Source organism: Notolabrus celidotus, chromosome 22 (genome assembly GCF_009762535.1).
Source record: "Notolabrus celidotus isolate fNotCel1 chromosome 22, fNotCel1.pri, whole genome shotgun sequence".
NCBI lineage: Eukaryota > Metazoa > Chordata > Actinopteri > Labriformes > Labridae > Notolabrus > Notolabrus celidotus.
In genome coordinates this window covers 26294147-26319087 of record NC_048293.1, presented here as the reverse complement: position 1 = coordinate 26319087, position 24941 = coordinate 26294147, and the positions used below count along the sequence as shown (strand labels likewise).

General features: G+C 40.2%; 1 protein-coding gene across 5 annotated transcripts in view; it reads left to right on the top strand.

The window, feature by feature from the left end:
- The first annotated feature begins 342 nt into the window (after nucleotides 1-342).
- Nucleotides 343-24941, top strand: part of sfxn5a (sideroflexin 5a) — a 29159-nt gene continuing 4560 nt past the window's right edge. For 3 of the 5 annotated variants that reach the window (XR_004629741.1, XR_004629740.1, XR_004629739.1), the window contains exons 1-16: nucleotides 343-542; nucleotides 3120-3188; nucleotides 4866-4943; nucleotides 5164-5190; nucleotides 6413-6467; nucleotides 6930-6955; nucleotides 7112-7165; nucleotides 7553-7609; nucleotides 7726-7791; nucleotides 8866-8956; nucleotides 11984-12099; nucleotides 12211-12296; nucleotides 16673-16790; nucleotides 18930-19088; nucleotides 21270-21384; nucleotides 24823-24895. Coding sequence is in view for 1 of the 5 variants with exons in the window: in XM_034675805.1 (XP_034531696.1) it covers nucleotides 495-542; nucleotides 3120-3188; nucleotides 4866-4943; nucleotides 5164-5190; nucleotides 6413-6467; nucleotides 6930-6955; nucleotides 7112-7165; nucleotides 7553-7609; nucleotides 7726-7791; nucleotides 8866-8956; nucleotides 11984-12099; nucleotides 12211-12296; nucleotides 16673-16790; nucleotides 18930-19007 (969 nt within the window). In the remaining 4 variants the exon portion in view is untranslated. Of the gene's footprint in view, nucleotides 543-3119; nucleotides 3189-4865; nucleotides 4944-5163; nucleotides 5191-6412; nucleotides 6468-6929; nucleotides 6956-7111; nucleotides 7166-7552; nucleotides 7610-7725; nucleotides 7792-8865; nucleotides 8957-11983; nucleotides 12100-12210; nucleotides 12297-16672; nucleotides 16791-18929; nucleotides 19257-19724; nucleotides 21240-21269; nucleotides 21385-24822; nucleotides 24896-24941 lie in introns of those variants that run through there. The other 2 variants (XR_004629742.1, XM_034675805.1) reach the window with 2 other exon arrangements.

Below are 24941 nucleotides of genomic sequence, written 5' to 3'. Positions count from 1 at the left end.
GTCCACCATATTTAACTTCTATAATCCCTGAAAGGTTTCATAAGTCTGTCATGCTTCATTTTGTGATGTTATTGTCAGAGGATCATGCCATAAGGTCCAATTCTGCACTGATTTTAACTTCAATCCACCACTAGAGGGCTATATTATACTCTTTAAACACATCTCCCCTCCTTCATTCATTCATTCACTCATACCTCAAACAAATAACTCAAAATATCAGGTTTCCTCACAACACTTCACATCCTAAACACATGTTAAACAACCCCTTCCTTAAATCCCCTTTTAACATTGTAAACAAGTCCTCCTGGGAAGTGTAGTGTCCTCTCATTCACCCCTGAACCCGGAAGAACTACACCACCCATGATGCACCGCGGTGTTTGAACTCTGCAGCTACATCTGATAAAGTTGTGGTAAACACATGACAGCTGTTTTTAACCCACAGCGGTTAGATAGAAGCAAACAGCTGGTGTGGATTTAAGCACGTTTGCAGCAGAATGTCTGAATATCCGACCTTTCAGTATGGCAGGTCTCGTTTCGACCAGGTACTCCTGTTTTCACTTCATGTGTGCACTTTAAACTGCAGGCAGGTGACATGTGACCTGCATAGACATATGTTAATGGTCTGTTTGTCTGTCTTTTGAATAATTCAATGGTTTTTAATTGTAGTTCGTCATTGCTTTCGGGTGAAGACGACTACGCAGGCGCAAACTCCCAGTTTGTCAACAAATGTTAAAATGTGTTCTGGGAATTTCAAAGGGGTTGTAAAATGTATGGACGACAAAAGTGAATGTATTTACTTTAAAAAATAAATTATTCTAAATTATGTATATGTAAATATGTACTTTACGGCCAAAATTCACCTGATTTCAACCTACGTTGAGTTACGTTGAGTTACGCAGACTTACGTAAACTTGCGCAAAATTCAAATCCCAACGGTCGATCCCTTTGACGATAAAATCGACCAACGGTTTTCTGGGTAAGGTTAAAACCATAGACTGTATAAAAGGTTAAAGCCTTAAAAAAAACCCCTCAAATATCTGATTTTGAGGGATTTAACTCCTTTTATATATGTTAACTATTAAGAAGAAGAAAAAAAATATTGTATTTTTTTGTCATTTGAACTGTTTTCTGCAACAATAAGCTTATTAATCAGCTAAACTTTTTAAATCGAAGATGGCAATTTGTGACCATTGGTGTTTTGCTAGCTTAGTTTAGCTAGTAGACATTTCAAGCCACAAGCTATTGAGCACAAAGAAATATAGTACAAACAACAACTAAAAGGTAACTTTTTTAAAAACACAGTTGATTTTCCAGGTCATAAGAAAATATAAACCTTTGGCACAATTAGAGCGCATGAATTTAAGGGCTCTCGTAAAGAGATTGTTTGCTAACTTAGGTATATCAATTTTAGATTTTTTTTTTTTGACAAAAATTGATTTTTAAAAGATACCTTTAAGTACAAGTAAGATAAAAAAAATAATCTAGAAAAATTCAATTTACAGACTGTAAGGCAAATGGTCCCTACATTGCTTAAAACTGAAGTAGAATAATTAGACCTTACAAGATTTTTTTAGTGCCATACAATGTGGTATCTAATATTAGCATAAATGCACACACAACAAAAACTAAAAGTAATATTCTTTTAAAGACACATTTGATTTTCCAGGTCATAAGAAAATAGAGATCTTTGGCACAATTAGAGCACATCAATTTAAGGGCTCTTGTAAAGAGATTGTTAGCTAACTTAGGAATATCGATGTCAAAATTGGGTAATTTAAAAAAAAACACCTTCAAGTACAAGATAAAAAATGTTATACTAAAAAAATTGAATTTACAAACTGTAAGGCAAATGGTCCCTACATTGCTTAAAACTGAAGTAGAATAATTAGACCTTGCAGGACTTATTTAGTGCTATACAATGTGATGTCTAATATTAGCATTTAAAGGAACAAACAAAAACCAAAAGTAATATTCTTTTAAAGACACACTTGATTTTCCAGGTCATAAGAAAATAGAGATCTTTGGCACAATTAGAGCGCATCAATTTAAGGGCTCTTGTAAAGAGATTAGCTAACTAAGGTATATCAATGTCAAAATTGATTTAAAATAACATACAAAATTTATACAAGAAAAAAATTATTTACAAACTGTAAGGCAAATGGTCACTACATTGCTTAGAACTGAAGTAGAACAATTAGACATTACATGACTTATTTAGCACCATACAATGTGATGTCTACTATTAGCATAAATGTAAAAACAACAACAACTAAAAGTAATATTTTTTTAAAGACACTTGATTTTGCAGGTCATTAAAAAATGGAAATCTTTGACACAGCTCATCAATTTTAAAGACTGAGCATACATTTTAATAATTATTTTTTATCATTAGCATAGAGTTGAATTGTTAGGTAACTGAGGTATTTCACTGTCAAAATAACCTTGAAGTAGAAGTATGATAAAAGTCCTCTCTTACCTACGAGTGTCAGCTTGATGTATTAATTTGAAAACTGTCCCTTTCCCGTGTTGTTACCAACCATCCATATGTTCAGTGCAGCAGCGAGTCAGATACCAGATTTTCCTCCAAATTAGCCGTTGGAGTAATTAAAGTAAAGTTAGGGAGGGAATGCTGCCACTCCAAGCTGCAATGCGAGCTACTAAATTGTTCCTTATGCTCGGTTATGAATAAATGATTGAAAGGTATTTTTGGCACAGTCATTAGAGAAAGTAATTGCGATTGGTGTGAGTGGATTCGGGTCCCTAAAACATGCAGATAGGAAACAGTTTGACGGGCGTATTAATGAGGAGGCTCCACCTGGTGTGTTAGAACAGCTGGCTTGTTGTAGTGTGAGTGCGTTCGAGCTGACAGCTGGAATCAACCCGCTTAAAGAAATCAAACTGGATCTTTCTGACTACTTATATCTGAGGGAAAGTTCATTTTTCATTCAGATTTGTGACTTTCTGTTATTTTGCTTTGGAAATATCATACTTTTAAAGAGCACAAGTTGTGTTGTGTTTATCCATTTATGCTTAAAATAATAATACCAGCTTAATTTGAATTTCATGACTTTTTCTTTGATTGACTTTATTATGTTTGCTTGATTTTCTTTTTCTCTCAGAACACATTCTTTGGTCGCTTCAGGCACTTCCTGGATGTGATTGACCCGAGCACGCTGTTCATCACAGAGGTACACACACTTTGTATTTTTATTCCATGGGTGCACTGTACTGTTCCCTCCATCCTGATTGTAGGTGATGTTTACCTGGCAAGCCTCATGTGACCCAAAAAGGTATTCATATGTGATATGGACAGACCCACGGACCCACAGAGAGCTGTACATGATGGAGAATTGCTTTTAAGTGTTTCACTGCTGTCATATTTTTGTATTGTATTGTTCTGTCTCTAGGTTTCTCTGTATGTCCTCTCTGTTTTTTGTTTTGTCTTTTATTTATTGTCATGCCACCTGTGTTGCCTTCTCGCCCAGGTCGTTATTGCAAATGAGAATAGGTTCTCAATTAACTCCCCTGGTTAAATAAAGGTTAAATAAATAAATACAATAAAAGAAAGGGACAGGAGAGAGTGATGATTAAGGGTCAGAGCAGAGAGGACACATGTCAGAGGATGAGAGATGAACAGTGCAGGTATTACAATGCATGGTCTGCTTTCCAAAGCAGAGTTTCCCTCATTTAATCTCTGATATTAAAACAGAGAAGTACTGAGAGTGTGAGAAAAAGAAAAGAGCAAACTCTGGTCCAAGAGTGACAATAAAGACCGAGATCTAAGTCGTTATTTGTGAGTTGTCCATGAAATGAAACCTTATTTGTTGTGAGGACGGTAAGGGTTAGGTTTTAAAAGTAAAGTACAATCAATCTTTGTTTGAACCTTGTTTAACCTAGATTGAAGTCAGTCTCTGAGGATCAACATTTCTTGGGTTTCTTCAGCTTCAAAAAAGAGAACCAAAACAAGGAAATGAAGGCGCTGAATTTGGCTCAGTTAGTTCAGTTCTCAAAATCCTGAAACTAATTCATTAACACACTTTTGGACTCACTTGGACCAGGGACTGTTCTTTAAACTTTTGGGCCACAGAGCCTCCTCTTCCAGTTTCTCCTCCACCCTCATGTTTCCTCAGCTCTTCTCTGTGTTTTGGTAATTTTCTTCACGGAGCCATCAGAGCTCGGGCGCTCGGGGTAATGAGCTGTTAGCGGGCTCTTTGGTGACAGTAATAGCGGCAGTAGCTCCTGGGATGTGATGAGGTGTGGACATGTGGGGCAGCCGGGGAGGGGGGCGGAGAGCGTGTGCACTCTCGTACACACACTCACACACACCTTGCATCCTGCTGGGCCGGGCATAGCCTCAACTTGCCCCTAATGACGAGAGTGGAACAGGGACGGCTATGATTTCCTAGCTCTATCATACACACAGATGGTAAGCTCATTAGAACAAATTGGGCCACATGACCCGGTATTTTGCTCAGCATTAGACAATGATCACACCACAGAAAGCTGCTCATTACCTTTTAGGAAACTCATTTGTCAACTGAAAACCAGCATGAAAGTTTTAGTGAAACACAATTATCGCACATCGAGCTGTGCGGCTCACAGAGAGGAAGAGGAAAAACACCTCAGAGCAGACTTAGAGTCTTTGGAAAGACGGGACTTCACATTTTACTGACTTTTGGATAGATTTATTTATCCTTTATTAATTCTGAGGGACATTATGGATAAGTTAAGAACATTTCATTGTGTTATTGGTAACGATATTCTTTAAATTTCTTCATCCTCTCATATCTAAATGCAACAAATTCTGCCAGCTTGATTTAAATGTGTGACATTACAAGAAGTTTGATCTTTCTGTATCAAATCAGACGCGGCTGCAGGAATCTGTGAAGCTGCTCAACCAGTTCAAACAAGGAACTCTGCCTCCAGGAGTCTCAGATGCTCAGGTAACGGCACCTCACCTTGATTTACAAACTCATTCAGGACATTTAAATCAAGTTAGAAAGCTTTTCTGGTGATTTAGAGAAGTGGTGATGCTTAAAGAGGGTGACTGTGTTCAGGATGAGTTCTTAAGCGCATAGAGACAAGAGTAAGGAGAAATGTGTCTAAGAGCATGAGATGACTTACATTCGTCTTCCTTACAGTGGTTGTGTTTTGTCTTCACAGCTTTGGCACGCTCAAAAAATAAAGCAGGTGAGATGTTCTTCTCTGTATCCGACTGACGACTCTCACTGTCTGTTTTCATCTCTGCTTGTTGCATCACGGGCCAGAGGAGGGGCAAACAACACTCAGACTCGCCTTTACACTTTGGGTCAACACTGATCTGTTTATGCAGCAAACAGATGATGAAAGGAAGGAAATGCAACATTAGAAACTCCGCTTCTAAGACTGTGAAGGAGGCTTTAAGTCTGATGCTAATTAGCACTGAGCGCCAACTTCCAAAGCTGAACTGCAGGTGCAGTAAATTATTCACAGTCATGGGAAATCAGCAACAGCTTTACTGTCGGCTCTATAAAAGCATGAATGACTAAATAAAACTTCATATTTGATTATTTTATTAGAGAGTTGCCTTCACAACTTAAAAAAAATGTCTTTAGGCTCTCTCAAAGTCCAGTTTAGAGGTGACAGTCCTGGGTTTGACTCTGACTTCGGCCTTTTCGCTGCATGTTGTTCCCCTCTCTCCTTCCTGCCTCTGACTCAATCCTGCATCCTCTGTCCTTTCTCTCAATACAGGCACATTCATCTTTAAAATAAGGTCTTTAAAAGTCAAATCTCTGTGCTCTCTGTGCAGAGTTTACATGTTCTTTTCATGCACGTGTGGGCACTCCAGCCACAGTCCAAAGACTTACTTGTGAGGTTAATTGGTGACTCTATATGTGAATGTGAGCATGTCTGTCTGTATGTCACTGTATGTGATAGACTGGCGATGTGTTCAGGGTATACCCGGCCTCTCGCTCCATTCAATCAGGCAAACTCAAGCTGTCAGATGTTAAACACGGTGGTTGATCTGACGGTTTGTGTGCAGCGTTGGACTTTGTGTACATTATTAGATGCATTTCACACCCTCAGACGTGACAGTGCTCTCATTCTTTCAAGTTTAAGGCTGGCCTCAAAAGCTTTAAGAGGAACTTCCTGTTCTTCTTAAATCAGCTGATCAAATCTGCAGTGAAGCAGTCTCCTGCTTGTCTCAGGACAGAGAGGATGCTGCTTTACTTACTTAAGAAGACTTTAAAGCTTAGGTACACCTAAAGAAGACGCATCAAATCATGTCTATTTAGTTTCTATTAACTCTTAAAACTTTTCCTTACTTCTATACCTTCAGTTAAACTTTCCTCCTGTCTTTAATTCAGCAGAATGAACTTCATCATTCAGTTCTCATTATCGTCTCATGCTGATCATTATGTTCTTCTTTCAGGCCATCATCCACCCTGACACAGGGGAGAAGATCCTCATGCCCTTTCGGATGTCAGGTACAGTACCTCGGTGTGGAAGCCTTGTGGGGGGGGGGGGTTGGGGGAGTGGGATCTGGGGGCTTGTTATGTGGTCCAACACGAGGGTGTCGTTCACCCCGGGAACTGTCACGGCTCGACGGGGCTCTTCAGGTTGTCTGGGAAAGGTCAGACTCAGCTGGGTGCTGATTAAAACCTCTCTCCCACAGCGACGAGATGTTCTCGAGGCCTCTGAAGGAGCACACGAGTATTTTAGTCTTAAGGTACATTTTTAAAAACGTACCTTGAAGTGTCGGAGGGAGGAGGAATACACACGTCATACCAACATCATTCAGCCCCAAAACTTACTGCTCTATTTAACATGTAGAGATCAACACTGACATGAGAAGAGTTTATTTAAAGGACTATAAAGCAGAACACCTTAAAACAAATAATAATGTGTATGACTGTCACAGTGATGAAACTAACTCTGTCATCTTACAGGTTTTATTCCATTCGGCACACCTGTGGTAAGACTTCTTTTAATCATGTATCATTTAAAATCTCATCATATATATCTGAGGGAGGCGAGACAACAAATATTCTTCATGCTCTGTTTTTGTCTTTTATTTAATCTGTTTGTACAATGTTTATTGTTTTGTTGAACCCTTTTCATCCCTGGGCAGGTTGTTGGCCTCCTTCTCCCCAATCAAACACTAGTGACCACTATCTTCTGGCAGGTAAATACAAACATCATGACACTTTGAAAGTTAAGATAAGAATATGCACTACCTTTTAAAGTTTGGATTTATTTCATGATGTATCCACAAAGTCATGATAGTCAGCTGCAGTCTTGGCTGGATGTTACTAAACCTGCTACAGAACTGCCAGAACTCAACAGTAAGATGCCAAAGTGATAACAATAACAAACAAACGCTGATACTGGTTTTTATATGACCTTAGAAACAAAATATTCTGCACCCTAGATTGATTTGGAAATGAATTTATTGATTTCTTGTTTTGAAAATAGTCTGTTACAGTCCACTAAGCTAGCACCTGCAATCACAATATAACCATCTCAATTACTAACAACTTACTCTTCTTCATTGACTTGTTCTCTCTTGCAGTGGTTAAACCAGAGCCACAACGCCTGTGTGAACTACTGCAACCGCAATGCCTCAAAGGTAAACAGGAAGTGATCCAGGCTCAGTAAATTCTGCTGTGTCCTGCATATGAACTGTCTTGCATGAGCTGCTTGAAATACTCACACACCTGCTCTCATTTTTTTGTCTCACTTCAGCCGGCTCCAGTCTCTAAATTCTTCCAGGGATACCTCGGAGCGGTGACCAGCGCCGTCTCCATCGCAGTGAGTCATGACACATCAGTAGCTCAGACATTTATAAATATATGAGGATGATATCAGACTTGTATCGAATAAAAAAGCTGGAGTTAGTCAGAGATCCCCAAAACAATTACAATAAAAGCTTAGTCTTTAGTTTTTGCATTTGCAGCTCTAACTGATTTACATTTTAAAGCTCCTGTCAGGAACTTTTGGTTTGTGTCGATGTTGGCGCCCCCCTGTGGACAAAGTGCATCCTTAATTCTTTGCTGATCGTGCAGGTGGTCTTTTCACATCCTCCTGCTGTATTTTGAATAAACAGTAAAAATGTATTCTTCAGCATGCTTCTCTGACACCTACCCCCTGGCAGCCATTAAAATCCTTCAAAATAACAATATTGAAATGATCATTTCATGTTGCTGATGGTCTTGTTTGCTTCTGTAGGTCAACATGAGGCATCATTATTCATTTTTAGTTTGTTTCATTACCTGTTAAAAAATCCCTCACAGGAGCTTTAAGGTCGAACAGAATATTAGAACCCCCAGCAGAAACCTCTGAAAGACGCCCTCAGCAGTTTAACCTCTTTTCTTACCTTAATCACATCAAAGACCAAGATGTCAAAAGAGTCCACTCCCCGTTCACACACCTGCCTGACACAGCTCTTAGTGTGGACACCGGGCTCAAACCGAGCCAATTACTAGTCCTGCTGGGCGCTCATCCGGCTGCTGCCCTCGGGCTTGACAACGGCAACAAGCACAGAAAAAAAAATCACGGGGTGCCTGGAGGGTGGAACGACAGGCGGGTAGGGGGGCCAGGAGCTCTCCAATTAAACGTCTGCTCTGGTGATGACCCCCCGCCAGGCCTGGGAGAGCTGGAGGGCTGAGGTGGTGATGGTGTGCTTTCAGAGGCTTTTTGACCGCAGCCTTCCAGTGTGTTAAAGAAAGTGCAGCGTTTGATGGTGGAAGCAGGGAGACAGGCCCAGTAACACAACATAGGGTCAGTGTCAGGGACCAGAATCTGTTTATTCTGTACCAGTTAATATCAGATATCTAATGTGTGTATCATTGGCTTTAAACCAAACCTGTGTTTGATTGTTTGCAGGTTGGTTTGAACGTTTTAATCAAGAAAGCCAGCCGCTTCAGCCCAACCACCAGGCTTTTGGTGCAGAGGTTCATCCCCTTCCCAGCAGTGGGTAAGTGCACAAAGAGGAACACTTCATGGGAAAGACAAAGATAAGCCCTGTTCTGTTTGGAAATGCCTCTGGAGAATTAATACTGATGTCTCTATCGCCACTTTTATGGATGCACTTATCAAAATGTCTGTAAATTCCCCCCCAGATGTTGTATGTCTAATATTTCTTCCCTGTTTTCTTTGCATTGTGACCCAATTTAAATCCTGAGATACATTATAAACTCCAGTAAGTGATGATTTCTCCTTAAAGCCGCTCTGTTGTGTTTGTTTTTCGCCGTGTGAGAGCCCAAACGCAGCCGAGTGATTAATTCCTCTCCGGTCCGTTTTCCTCTGCAGGGTCAGAGACGTGTTGCGAGCTCAGTGTGTCAAGCATATGTGGAGCCACGGAGCTGATTTCATGGCACTCTCCCACAAACACACAGTCGCACCCTGGGGTATAGACCCGTGTCCCAGAATGCCCCTGGCTGCTGGCTCATAATTAAATTGTTTGCCTGCTCCCCCCCCTCTCTTACCACGGTGGCTCTTTCAATTAATTCAACAGGTTTCCACAGCGCAGCCTTTGCCTGGTAATTGGCTGCTTGTTAGAACTCTGCTGCCGCAAACAAATTGGATAATTACCCCCAAAGTGGCGTCTATGTCAAGGCCTCATTTACCTGCTTTCTGTTTGTGCATTGTTGTTGCTTCTGTTGTTGTGGTAGGCCAATATAAAAGGTAATTAAAATGGCTAATTGAAGCGAGCGAAAGTAAAGTGCTGTTTGATTTTTCACCCGCTTGATTTTGTTTGCTTACTTAAGGCTAGATTTATTTGTAATAACCTAATCAGGCGGCTGCCTGTCATTCATTCAGATTACAGAGACCTAAACCGCCGACAGAAACGTCCGGAGATAATTAATTTGTTGTCTTTTGAAAATATTTGTCATTATTTGTGATATTTAGGAAGTCAATTACGTGACAAATTCTTGGATTAATTTCATGAGCGTACCACGAGTTATTAGCAATGACAATTAGAATACACAAAATGTAATTATTTCAAATAATTACAAATTATTGCCTCATATTTCAGCATTAATTTATACACACTGTGATTATATTAATAAAGGCATCAAATTAATTATAAAACTGAATGAATTATTGCAAACAGTTCTTTGAAAATTAGACTTGTTTTCTGTATTTTGTCACGAGAATCCCTCGGTCCGCCCCTCCGTTAATTGGTCTGGATTAAAAAGAAATCCCTCGTAGGTAAAAAGAGCGATTTGCTCAGTCAATTGAATTCCCCTCACAAAGCGGCCTGTCCGCCCCGCAGCTCTGAGTACAGATAACTCTGAACGCTGTTGTCTTAAATTAAAAAGGCCCGCAGCGACATCACTTAACTCCCTCAAATGACTTTTTCTTATTCCTATTAGAGTCAAGGAGAAAAGTCCGTCTGTATTAACATACGTTTATGATCGTTTTGGCGTTCGTGAATAAATCTCTCCGCTGTTCGTCCGCCTATCAGACGACCTCTGTGTTAAAGCTGCAGTGAGGAGTTTTTAACTGGTTATGAATCAGACTGACAGCCTCTCTGTGACCTACAAAAGCAAACAGAGTGAACACTGACAGTTTCTCTTTTATGATTTAGATGCCTTTAACCAATTTGAGGGAGGAGGTGTAAGACAGGGTTTATGTCAACACAGAGAAGACCTCTTTTAAGGTTTTATGCAGCAAATAGTCAGAGTGAATGATAGATTTAACTGTGAAAAGACAAAGATGATGTTTTTATTTGGTCAAAAATCTAAACGGGGCGTCGTTTGCCTAGTGATCTGGGCGAGCCTCGTGCACAGAGGCTGCAGGTTCAATTCCAGCCTCGACCGTTTGCTGCATGACCTCCCCCTCTCTCTGCTCCCTGCGTTTCCTGTCTCTCTTCAGCTGTCCTGTCCATTAAAGGCAAAAATGCCCAAAAATATAACTTTAAAAAAAAGAAATACAAACATACACAGTTACATCACTTTGTCCACAGGGAGGTGCCAAAATTGACACAAACAGTAATCTTTAAATTATCTGATTGACTCAAGCAGCAGCCAAATCAGCCACACAACACAGGGAAGGCACGAAATTCATTTTTGCGAATTATGACACAAATAATGTAACAATAACAACAACATTTAAGTGTTTGATTAGGAAATAAAGCAGGAGTTCTTAGGCTGTGCATTTCCTTGTCGTTCAAACGGTAATTTCAATTCCAACCAACCAAATAGTCTAAAGTAGGGGTTCCCAAATTGTGGGTCGGGACCCATTATAGTAAAAAATATTGACAAAAATAGAAGCTAACCTTGAAATAAAACCTTGAGAATATAAAATGTAATGAGTTTTCTGCCTTTCTTTTTGCCTGATGACTCCTGAGTTTAGAGCTAGTGAACAGTGAGTTATCAAAAGCATCAGTAGCAGCAGGTTAATTCATAACGGCACAGGAAACACAGGTAGGGTCATTTTCTGCAGACCAGCTAAATGAAGCCACATTAAATCACTTTGAGGGACAGTGGGGGTCGCGAGTCTTTGGCACCTTTATTTTGAGGGTCGCGTGCTGAAATGTTTGGAATCCCTGTTTTAAAGATCAGTTTAAATTAGATTTAAATGATGTCACATGGTTAGCTGAGTGAGGCTAACACTAGCAGAGCTAGCACCGCTAAAGTACTGAGCTGTTCAACTGAATTCATGACCAACCCCAGGTGGGACACTATGACTCTTATGGTTTGTAATCTTACGTACAATAACTCACCATCCCAAAAAACTGCAAGGACTTCCTGTCTTTGAATCTTTGAATATGTTTTTCATCAACCCAGGAGGTTAAAAGACTGATGCTTTAAGAAATTCTGAGAATATTTTCTGGGTAATAGGCCAATAAATCCTCTCCACTCTTCATCAGTCAGCTCTGCCCTTCATGCTGTACAGGCACTCTGATCTTTCCATATTCATATTTAGACGCTGATGTGTCAACTCGTTTTTTTAATGAGCTTCTTTAATTTTTGATAACCTTCTCACCTCCTCACAGCGACTGCAAACGTCTGCAACGTGGTGCTCATGAGACACTCGGAGCTGTCGGAGGGTATCAGTGTGCTCGACGACAACGGGAACGTGGTGGGAACATCCAAAGTAGCTGCCAGGCATGTATGTGACTCAGTGTGCAGATTCATTATGTTGTTGTCAGTGTTATATAAACAAGAAAGAAAGCTTCTCCTGTCTCTTGATTTCCTCTTTATAGCTTGTGTTTTGTGTCAGGCTCTTTTAGAGACGGCTCTAACCAGAGTAGTCCTACCTATGCCCATCCTGGTGCTCCCTCCCATGATCATGGCCGCACTGGAGAAGTAAGAGACCCTATCATCTCATCTTTCATTAATTTGTCTGTTTTTAAAACTATTAAGCTCAAAGTCGTCTCTTCACGGTGAATCAAAAAACCTCAGATGACTTCATCCTCACCCTGCTGCTGCAGCCAGTGAACCGTTTCCCTCACTGAGATTCAGCGTTGTGTGATACGACCATAATGATGTCTTAATGATGCAATGTGTTTATACGGACGTCCTGTGATCGATGGCCTGACGGAGCCTGCGGTGTGTCGAGGAATGCAGCCATCTTTGTAAATCCTTGACAGCACTTGTCCAGAGCAGGCGGGCTCAGGCAGCGAGGCCGGCTGCCCAGGTGTGTTTGGGATTCCTGGCAGCTGGATGGCTGAATGGGGGAGAGAGTAATAGAGAGAGAGGAGAGAGGAGGGGGGAGTGTGTGTGAGTGTGAGGCTCCGAGCTGGACTGTGGTTGTGGCTGCAGGTGAGTAGTGCTCAGCTTTCCTCTTGTCAGCTCGCCTTCAGTGGCTCTCAATGGAGCGAGAACAAGGGGACAGAGACAGGTCTCTGTGCGGCCCCTCAGTGATGGATTGTGTTGCTGAGAGCAGATTGAGGGCAGTGACAGCAGGTTCTCTCCTTCATGTGCTTCCAGGCGTCAGACGGAGTGAGTGTGTATACAGAACATGTATTTATTTTCCTGTGTCTTCAGCTCCGTCTACCTGCTGCAGAGACTGTTTCAGGCTTTAAACCCAGGAACTGTGATATTAATAAAAGAGAGCAAGAAGCAGCTTTTCTGCATCAGTTGATCTGCATATGGTGTTTTTTTTAAACCAGAGATTTGATGAAGAAACTCTTGATAGATAAAACAAAGACACAGGACACACCTTATAATAATAACAATTTTATTAATAGAGCACTTTTCAAAAAACAAGTTACAAAGTGCTTCACATGGGCAGCAAAATAAAACATGCAGGTCATAAAAACACACAAGTCAAGATCTGGACCCTGTGGAGGGGGTTGCTGGAGGTGGTGGCTGACAGGATAATTATGGCCAAGCTGTCGTCTCTGATCCACATTTTTTTATTTTATTTATTTATTTATTTATTTATTTATTTATTTTTTCTATATTTATTCTTGTTGGAATTCTTGCACTGTACACCTTTTTGTTTGCTGCTGTAACTCTGTGAATTTCCCCGTTGTGGGATGAATAAATTTTATCTTATCTTATAAAGAAATAAAACATATTTTAAAAGACATAAAATTCCCCTAAATGAACTCTAAAGGAATACAATTATTTTAAAATATATTTCTTAAGACGGTTAAAATAAAATAAAATAAAACAAAATTAAATTAAAGCTCCTGTGAGGAGTTTTTGAGTGGTCATGAAATGGACTGAAATGAACAGTGATGCCTCTTTATGATCTAGAAAAGCAAACAAGATTGTTAGAAAAGGGTGTTGATCATTTCTGTTTTTGGTATTTCAAAGCCTGAAATCACTGTGAGAGGGTAGGTGTCAGATGAGGTGATTGACAGCACGTCAAGAAAAAACCCTTTTTCTGCAGTAAATATTCTTAATGAGTGAAATATTTGAAAGCAGGAGGAGATAACATCATTTACACATGTACAGGAAAAAATAAGCAAGATCACTTAGTCCACAGGGGGGCGCCAAAGTCAGCACAAACAGAAAGTTCCTCACAGGAGCTTTAAATTCAGATAAGATAAGATAAGATATTACTTTATTGATCCCCCGGGGGGGAAATTCAGTTGTTACAGCAACCCAGACATAAGTACAATCAAGAAAGAAGTTTCAATAAGTACAAAATAAGTACAATAAGTACAAAATAAGATAAAAAAATAAAAAATAAGTACAAAATAAAAATAAAAAATAAAACAAAAAATAAAAACAAAATAACATAAAAATAAAAAAATAAAATAAAATAAAAATAAGTAAAATAAAATAGATAAATAAAGCTAGAATACAATTTAGATATATACAATGTTACAAATGGAATTTAAATTAAATAGCAGTAATTACAGGCAGTATTAAAAAATGTTTCAGTAGTGACAGGTTGACATGGTGGGATTATGGTTGGTAATGACAGATTAAGCAATAAATAGAAGAATATTTGTATGTAATATGACCATGGGTTGTACTTAGAATAGTAATGTAATTTAACAAAATATAATATAGCAAGATAAATATATAATACAGTATATTATACATTATAATGCCAGCAGCAGTCAAGAGAGTGTTCAGGATGGGATGATGGAGTGTGACAGACAGAGCAGGGATGTTATGGATCTGTTCATGGGGGGCCACAGCTCATCATGGAGAGGTTGAGAGAGGGGTTGTCCAGGATGGCTCGCAGTTTGTCCATCAACCTCCTCTCAGCCACTGACTCCAGACTGTCCAGTTCTAGGCCAACCACAGAGCGGGCCTTCTTTACCAGCTTGTTGAGCTTGCTGGCCTCACCCGTCTTGATACCTCCACCCCAGCACGCCACAGCAAAGAAGAGAGCACTGGCCACCACAGACTGATAGAAGGTCTTCAGGAGCCTGCTGCAGACACTGAAGGACCTGAGTCTCCTCAGGAAGAATAGTCTGCTCTGTCCCTTCCTGTAGATGGCATCAGTGTTGGTGGACCAGTCCAGTTTATTGTTTATTTGGACCCCAAGGTACTTGTATGAGTCCACCCTCTCCACTTCCCTCTCCACTAAAATCGAGTGCCGCTGATTCGCGACCATATGATGGTGACTGATTCAAAACCGGTCCTCAGCTCATCGTTTGTGTTTTGCACTACGTCAACTCATGTCTCACTCAGCGGTAAGAAAACACCAAAACATTCTCCTAGTGAAAGTTAAAAACACAAACAAACATGTAATGTATGCTCTGCAGGAGGCAGGCAGAACGGCAGGATGGGATTTGATTGGTTTCATCATTTGGCTCCTGATGGCAGGGATTGGTTGGTGTTTTCCCAGGTTTACTCCGGCTGTAGAGAGCAGCTTTTTCTCACTCTTTCTTTAAGAACACATCATGTATTGACATAATGTGTTCTTAAAGACATAGAGATCATTTTAAATAGTATAACAAAAAGTGTATCTAAATCTGACTACCAACCCCAGCTTTAAATCTTGTCTCTGGATCTTTTTCCAGAAGTGTACAGAGTTTGAATGTTCTTCTCATATCCAAAGTGTTGAATAACAACAGAATTGAAACTATTCCTTCTTCCGTCTTCTGTTGCTGACAAACAAACACCTTCTGTCTTTTATTGAATTCTGTCACTTTTCATGCTCATAATCACCCCCACCTTCTTCCTGAGGTGTTTGATTAGTGCAGAAATTAGAAACCTGCTTCTGTTTAATTGTTCCTGTTTCACATTCCTCTGTACATGCAGCTCTGCAAGACAAGGAAACAGATACACAAACTTTTTAAACTGACGCAAATGTGGTTAGAACATGTCAGAAATTAACTCTGCAATGACTCTTTCTGTCTGTCCTTGTGTAAATAAATCATTGCTCCACATCTCTTTGCGTTGGCTTTGCAGCGTGACAGTTCAGACACTTTCTGTGCTCTTATTTATTGTGTATTTATTGGCTCAGTGTTTCTGTGTCTGTCAGCTGAGATATCACATTATTGGCCTTCTCGTGACTGATGGAGGAACAGTCAGGGTGTCAGAGGTTCATGTAAACAGTCAAACCTGCTCAAGACTTCAACAGGATGTGGCCAGATTATCCCATGCCCGTTAAGATAAGTGTGTTAATAAGTTTGGAGAATATCTATTTTTTAAACTTAAAAGAGAGACCACTTCTTCCTCTATCACTCACAACTTTCCTCTCATTGATGTGCCTCTTTGTATCCCAGTTTTATGACGGGTATCTGCACGTTCCAGTCAGTGTGTGTGAGTGTGTGTGTGTGTAGCCTAATTAAACCATGGCAGCCATATGTGTTAATGAGCTCCCTCATTAGGCAGTAGCTCTCCTCGTTAGGGGAAGAGGCGTCGCTGGTGGAGGAGATATGGAGCGGCTCTTTCTCAAGCTCCTGCTGAGTTCACTGTCCCGCACACTGAAGAGGGGATTATCCTACGGAGGGCAGCCGGGAGGGAGGAGGAGGAGGAGGAGGAATATGGGCTGAGACGAGAAAATTTATTTCTGGAGATGGATTCTTAAAATGTCCTCAAATAGTCCGTGTGATCAGTCGGATAAATTACAGTCCATAGCAATATATTTGAAAGTGTTGCAAAAATATTCGTAAGGGATTTTGTGTCCGAGTTATTAAAGTCAAAACAACAAACAGTCTTATAAATGTTCTTACAGGTGGATAAACTTTAGGTTCAACAGAAAAGGCCTCTCTGATATTTGAATCAGTGTCTCTTTGTTTTGATGTTGCTCTATCGTTCTCCTCCAGGCTTCCTCTCCTGCAGAGACGGCGGAGGCTGGTCCTCCCGATCCACAGCCTGGTGTGCCTCGCCGCCTTCGGGCTGGCTTTGCCCCTCGCCATCAGTCTCTTCCCACAGATGTCTGAGGTACATCCTCCCAATAACTCTCTCTCTTCTCTAAGTCTTTCCTCTTTAAGCTCCACAAACGTCCGCCTCAGTCCTGCAGAATCCAGTTTCTTATACATTAGAACACTGCCAGGGTTTCAGTATCAGAGGAAGGGACATTGATGACCTTGATGAGCAGGGAAGCAGCTTGTTTCCTGGTTTTAAAGCAGAAATGTAAATCCTGACTAGTCTAAAGGAAACAGTCAAAATTGAGCTTGATGTATTCAACACAGCTAAACACAGGATCCCAGAGTCTGTGTGTAAACCATGTGAAATTGGTTTGCAGAGTGTGGCTAAAGTTAGCAGAGCTAGCAACACCAACCTTCAGTCCTCCTTGCAGGTTAACGTCCACATGCAGACACAGCCTACATACCACTTTATTTCAGTTTTAGATCAAAATACTGACAAACCACGCTAAGCTATTTTTTATTTCATATAACCTTTATTTAACCAGGTCGGTCCCATTGAGATCAAATATCTCTTTTTCAAGGGAGACCTGAGCAAGACAGTCAGCAGCAAAACACACAAAGTTACAGACAGACACACAGAGAACCAAAGTACAATTTACAAGCATGTTTGTCGCAGAAGGAGCAATTACCTAGGAGGCAGTTGTAGCAAGATACACCAAAAACAACAACATCCTAAAGATTCAACTTCAAGGTCTTTCATTTTAGATTTAAAAACATTAAGTGACACCAGCTCCTTGAGTTTCAAGCAAGCTATGAGATGCCATGTGTCATCCGTGCTTGTTTACATCCAGGTAGTAGACATTAAATCATTATGGCAGTAGCTATCAACCAGAGCTACAGTCCAGACTTGTGGTGGGTGGTTGCACTACAGCCTCGACACAACATGACTAGCATTTCAGGCCTACAGTAATGCTACTTCTCTGTCTTCCCTAAGTCTTATGACGGGTTGCAACCAGCGTAAAGATCAATTAGTTACACGGTGTTACCATCTCATTATTTTTACCCTAAAATTGGTATTTCTTTATTATTTAAGATGTTTTTTTATCAATACAATCAGATATAATCAATGTGTTTGGGTTTGACCATTTTTGTTTTCTGTTGTTTGAAATAAAAAGAACAAAACATCATAAAGTGTGCCAGACATCATGAATATAACACTTCTAAAGCCCATGTAGTTGTGATATCAGTGTAACACTCAGACAAACAACATCATAATAGAAATACCAGAAGCTCCTCTCACTCCCCGTCTGATATCTACTTTCCTCATGTCGGCCACGACTCGGTTTCAATGACTGATTTTGATGACCCGGGTTGTTTGACCTCTTTAACGTCTCCTGTTGAGCTCTCCTAATGAGGCGTGGCCCTCTGAGACTCAACCCCGCTCTGTTGTGATCTATGCAGAGCTTCCACCGCCTCCATTCATGCTGCCATTCAGGCCAACAGGCTGAGATCTAACTTTAGCCTTATTACCTCCAGTCTCTGTCATTTCATTAATTAAACGTCTGTCATTTGATTTTTACATTTCACTCCGTCTCTCTCTTTGTCTCCTCTCTGCCAATTGACTTCCTGACACGAGCCAACCGGCTCTGGCTTTATAATGTTTAGGATTTAATTACCGCTGAAATATCTCAGACAGCCATATGGCAGAAAACTTCAGACATATGTGCCGCCAACAGTCCTGTGAAAAGCAGGCCTGTTTTTCTCTCACAAGTCCTCTTTGCACTTCTGCAAGAAAAGCAGACAAAAAAAAAAGAGCTTCCCAAAAAGCAACATGAATGCCCCGTTCCCCCGGACCCCCCGCCTACTCAATTTGTCCCACTTCCCTGTTTCACACCTACCAAGATGTCTGATTAGGATTCTGACGCGAACACCAACAGCCATCTGTCTCTGGTTCAAATATTAGGAGATGCAAACCTCAAATTAGACTTCAATCTGCCAAATTGGCTCCTTTTGCACATTAGCAGTAAATACGAACATTTAAAGCTTCTTCATGTTAACAGAAGAAACTGTTTCAGATCTCTCAGAAGCAGCTTATCTTCATCTATGGATTCATCTTCAGCATTTAATCCAGTCTGTACACATTATATATATCAGTGCCAAATGTTTCTGTCCCGTACCGCTGACCTTTTTTCTTCTGCTTTGATTCCCACAGATCAGTGTGAACGAGCTGGAGCCAGAGATCTCCATGGCGACAGATTGTAAGATTTTGACGTACAACAAAGGCCTGTGAGTGATCTCTGCTGCCAGACACACGAAGACGAAGACCCGCTGCTCGTCCTGGAGCAGATCTCCTGAAGCTGGATGAATCATGGTAAATGTGTCTGTGAGGAGTGAGCATGTGTTTACAGAGGAGGAGAGATAATCATGAGGACACATTCTGTTTACTACATTAAAACTAATGACATGTGATGACATACATTTACATATGACGTATGTAATAATTATATTTTTATGAATAATAATTAGAATGTTATTTTTATTGTTGATAATAATAAAAACAATTATTATTATTATTATACTGCTTTTATTAATAATAATAATGTTAATAATAATAATAAATGTATTTTATAAAGCGTTTTTCAGGCATGCAAAGACATTGATCAATAATAAAATTAAATAAATAACAGGAAAAAAAGATATATATATATATTATCACTGTTATAAAATGGACACTAACAAAGAAAGGAATACCAAATAACAAGGGATGCTCAAAAAGATTTATTTACCTGTATTCATATTAGGGACGTTCCAAAGCAAATCATCTCCTCGTTGTTTAAACAGACATTTAAATTCAGACTAAGGTAAGAAAACACTCAGAAAACAATCTGTTTATTTAACACAGCTGAACACAGGATCACAGTCTGAGGGTAAATTATGTCAAATTAGCTTGACAAGTGTGGCTACCATTATGAGAGCTAGCACCCTCAGCCTTCTGTCCTCCTTGCAGGTTAATATCCACATACCTGTGCTGGTTACTCACTGCTCCAGTCAAGTTAACCACACACAGCCTACACACGAGATGCCATCTGTTATCTGTGCTTGTTTACATGCAGGTAGTAGAGCAATACAGCGTTACGGCTGCAGCCATGTTACTCGTACTGATCTTGTTTCCTATTGTCTAGATCTTTGCTTGTGTTCTTGTATGTACGTCGCTTTGGATAAAAGCGTCTGCTAAATGACTTTGTAACATTGTAACATTAACCAGAGCTACAACTGGAGGCTTCACTTCAGCTCAGACACAACTCATGACCATAATTTTTCACCAACAATCGTATAAGAATATCAATAATAAAGCTAACTGACTAGTATATCTGGTGCCGACCATCAAGGGTGATATAGTTTGATCATTTAGTTGATGAAACAAACATTCACATGTGCACAAAACTCCTGCAATCAGCTTAAATTTCGCCCAGACTTTATACAGGATTGTCCCTGGCAGCCTCTTGGCACAATTTCTGCAAGATATCAGGATTTATATCATTTGAGGAATGCAAACCTGGAAGAGCAACATGTATGGGGATGATTAGAAACAGGTTGAAGAAGAAGAAGAATCATTTTCAAGACGTAGCAGTAAACATGTTTACAAGATTGAAAACCAAAATCAGAATCACTCATATGAGACAAATCGCGTGAAGCTGTAACACCAGGCCAGAGTTATGTCATAATTAAGATTTGTACTTTTTTATTCTCTACTTTTCCAAAATAATAAGCTAACAACCAAAAAAGAATGTATAAGCTTTAAATAAATATAATAAGTGTGTTAAGATGGAGGTATATGTAAATGAACATAGTTAGGATTGTAGATGTTATACTGTGAATGGAATCAGGATGAATTATAATCTGTATTTCTGTGAACTTGTTTTTTATGATGATACTTTTAAGTATGTTAAATGTTAAAACCACTGATTTTATATGAAACAAATGATCAGAAGAAAATGTCACATTATGAAAGTTTTATATCAGAATTGTTTTTTTTCCTCTTTATTTTTTATCTTGTAAATCGAGTATAAACAACTTTTACACTTAAACCATGTTTGTCTTAAACTTGATAATTCCCTTTAATATAAAAAAAGTCATTTTTAACTCACCTGTGAAATATAACATGTTGTTTTCTGCATTGATGCTATGATTATTTAAAGCTGCTAATGCTACTGTAACTCCCAGTGTGTGTGTGTGTGTGTGTGTGTGTGTGTGTGTGCTTTGGCTTCCTCTGAACTGGAAGCTGTCACTCTGAAATCCAACATGTTTACTCACTCACTATGTCTACATACTTTGATGCCAGCTGAAATGATGATGTGTTTTATAAGCTTCGACTACAAATGACCTTGTAATCATGAAATGACAAAGTGACGACTGTATTTACACACATGTGAAAATCACTGCCAAGGTGTCTACTGTAAGAACGCTACCTCGTCTCTGTGTTTGTGTTTGCACTTGATTTATATAAACTTTCTGTCTTCAGGTGTTATCTTTTGTCACGATCTGTCATTAGTGTGTTTGTTGCATGGTTGCTGGGGGAACGCAGCACGGCAGGCAGGTAGTTCGACATGAAGCCACACGCAGGAATCGGAGGATGATGCTGGTGGAAGTTGTTGCACATAAAGAAGGTGAGACAAATACAAACTTCATTCATTACACGTGCTGGAGTCCAAAAATACAGCAGGTTATGGATCTTATATCTCACACTATCACTTATTTTCTGCATGTTTGTCTGCTGGAAGAATTTCAGTGATGAAGCTAAATAATGGTTTTACAGAAATGTCTGTTTTCTATATCCACTACATTTTAAAGGTGACATATCACGCTTTTTTCATCAATATATATTGGTCTAAGAGGTCCCCAAAACATGTCTTTAAAGTTTATGCTCAAAAAAACACTTTGAAATCAGATTTTGGTCTGCCGGAAAAGCCCTCTTCTTCAGCCCTCCTCAAACGGTCTGTTTTCCCTCTGACCACGCCCCCTCAGGAAGTGGGTGTGGCCTCGGCTGTCCAGCACGTTGATCTAATGTTTACATGTTGGCTGAATATACACGGCTGCTCACAGACCCGCGTTACTTCAACCCTCTGAATCTGATCCAGAATCTGATCCTGACGGAGAGGCGCCTGCAGCAGGACCTTTCTGAACCATTGGTCACAGATTTAGTGTTTCTTGTTTTATTTATCAGTATGTCGACGTGTGTCTTGGTACACAGCTACAGCTACAGCTACAGCTATGAACATGTAGCTATGTGGCTATGCTAACTAGCGCTAGCACTTTTCCATGGAAAATAAAAATCATCCACTAGATCTTCAAATCTGCAGACGTGGGGAGTAAAACCGACCTTGTTTTTATTAAGACAGCCTACAACTAGCATGCCTCCCTCCTAAGCTCCTTGTGAGCACACGTGTGCAGGGAATGAAAAACGGAGGAGGGGTTGAGTTGTATTTTATACAGTCTATGGGCTGAACAAGCTCCGAGCTCTGACTTCCTGTTACAGACTGGATGGCGTTGTGACGTATGAAAAACACTGAAAACTGAAACGGCTGGTTTCAGCACACATTTACAGAAAGGTGGAGAAATCAGAACAGGGGTAGAATGGATTCTTTTCATTTTCGGGGGGTTTGTAGACAGGGACACATATTTCAGGTAGAGAACCATTAAAAAGTTGATTTTGCATGATATGTCACCTTTAATAAGTGTAGTACGAGTCTGTAACAGTAAGTAAGAAATCATGAGTCGATGCACAGGAACATGATAGGCAGCACATTTGCAGATCAAATAGTTGGCATCTGTAAAAACCAAGCGTCAACCTCCAGCTGTGAGAATTGAAGCCAATGCAGAAGTGTTGAAAACTGCAGTTCCTCGGGCGTCCACTAGAGGCTGGCTCCAGAAGTACCGGAAACCACATACACACAAATTCAAAGAAGCCGATCTTTAAAGCAGAAATAAACATGTTTACTGCCTGGTACAAAAAACAAGAGTAGTCTGGATAGCTCATCTTTTGATTGGCACACACTGTACGGGGGGTGAATTTTTTCAGAACACAGCCAATTTGAAGATATTTAGATTACAAGTCTTCCAATGAGAGGCACAGCTGACTTGATTGACAGGCGGGAACACTGTAGCTGTTGGCGAGGAGGCTCAAAGCCCGCCTCTTTACATCACACTCGCTCGACAGCAGTTAAGCTGAGTTCAACATTTTCAATATGGCTGCCGCTGAAAATTGGCCTAAAAACAGTGCTGCAGAAACAGATGGGTGACCTCTAGGATTCCATTATTAATACAGAGTATGGTAAAAACGCTATGAGTGGACACAGGCCCTCAAACACCTGACAGCACCTCAATTGCTGTCGATTTCAGAGCATTACTGTTACCACAATCCTTCTGTTTCCTTATAGCAACCATTAAGTCTGTTTTAAATTACTCTGCATGCTTCATATTTACTCAGACCTGGAAAATTTACCCTCTGGGAAAAAGTGTGGTTAGTTTCTCCTCTTTATGGATGTCTGCCTTTGTTGTTAACAAAATTTTTATATCAGAAGTCCCGCCCTTCTTTATTCTGATTGGTCAGTTATCAAAAAGTGACGTTAATGAGCTCAGCCGTGCTCAAAAGTTGAACTATTTTCAACTGAAAAGAGATTCAAAATGTTTTTGTTGTTGTTTCAATCTCAAAGATGTCGCCTTCAGCTTGGGAAATAACTCTGTTACATTTTGCAGATTTTTATAATTTTAATTGTTTAGTAGAAAAGTAATCATCAGGTTATAAATGAATTAACTTGGTTTAACCGGTGTGTCCATTGACGCCATTTTTTTCCATTATCTATTCTTTATTCAACCATTGCAGCTCATCGTTGTCAGTATCCTTGGCGCAAAATCAGTGCAAGGGTTGCATACTTCCTGTCACTAGTTCAAAATGTACAACTGCACTCTTCAATGTCACTTCTCACCGGCCAATCAAAATCAAGAGAAGGCGGGACTTCTGATAAACACATTTTCAGAAGGCGCAGGAAACAACATCAATAAACACAGCTTCTAATTGATAGGTTTGATATTTTGATTTCAACTGACAACACTTTTCATAAAGACTGTTATGCATTTTATGGTTTATTGATATCCTGTTTGCTTCTTTTGTTGTCACTTAAAACAAAAAACAGACATTTTAAAATTGTATAAAAGCTATACTAGCTAATCTTCAATTTCCGGTCAGTGATTTATGATTCTGTAAGCTCACTGAAGCTATGTGACAGCTGTGACAACACTGCATTATTTATGACTCAGAATGCAGCATTGAAGCGTGTATCTGTGAGCTGAGAGACAGAGGCTTCAGTCCTTCTACATAAAGTAAGTAATCACAGAACGGTTGGACCAGGTGCTTTGTTTTCAGACCAGCTTCCTGACACCTTCACTGCAGCAGCAGCAGGAGGGAGGCTCTGTCGGCTCCTCTCCCACCTGGCAGCTCTCCGCTCCTCTAGAGAGACGTCTGTTTTTCACGCTGAATTCCTGATCTCACTCTGAACTCTCCTCTCTGCTGACTCAGGCGGCATGAGACGCGGTCTTTAGGGAGACGGGCGTGATTTTCCCCTTAATTATTTTCCTAAAAGACAAATGAGAAGCGGCTCTGCGTAATCCTCCTGACCTTTTACCTGACTGAGCTGTGATTCCACCTTCACCACAGACGTTTACTGTGCTTTGACTGGCAGAGGGAACTACTTTACCTGTTAAAATGCCTTCTGATGGTGTTTATTTAAACAAAACAAGGAATGTTGAAACTCTTTTAGCATGCATTTGCACCTGCAGTGAGTATTGGATGTCCTGGATACTCAAAACAAAGCATGTGGCCTCTTTTTGCATGTGCAGAAAAAGGTGAATGCTGCAGAGTACTTCCCCTTCTCCTGCCTGTCTCACTGTTTCTTCGCTTACAAAACAAGACATCAGGGTCAGACGTCAGCTGTGGGGTCATTAGGGGGGGGGGTATTCCTTCCGTTTCCCTTTGACAGATGATTACAGAGGCACGTTGGTGAAAGAACTGCTGCACAATAGTAACTACTTTCCTCTTTTTTTCAAAGGTTGTACCTTCCAGGAGGGAAGTATTTCAGTGCCCCCCTCCTGCTGGAGTTCAGAGGACTCACCGGCTGATAGGTAACACACCTGACACCTGTGTGACTGTCCTGCAACATTCCTGACA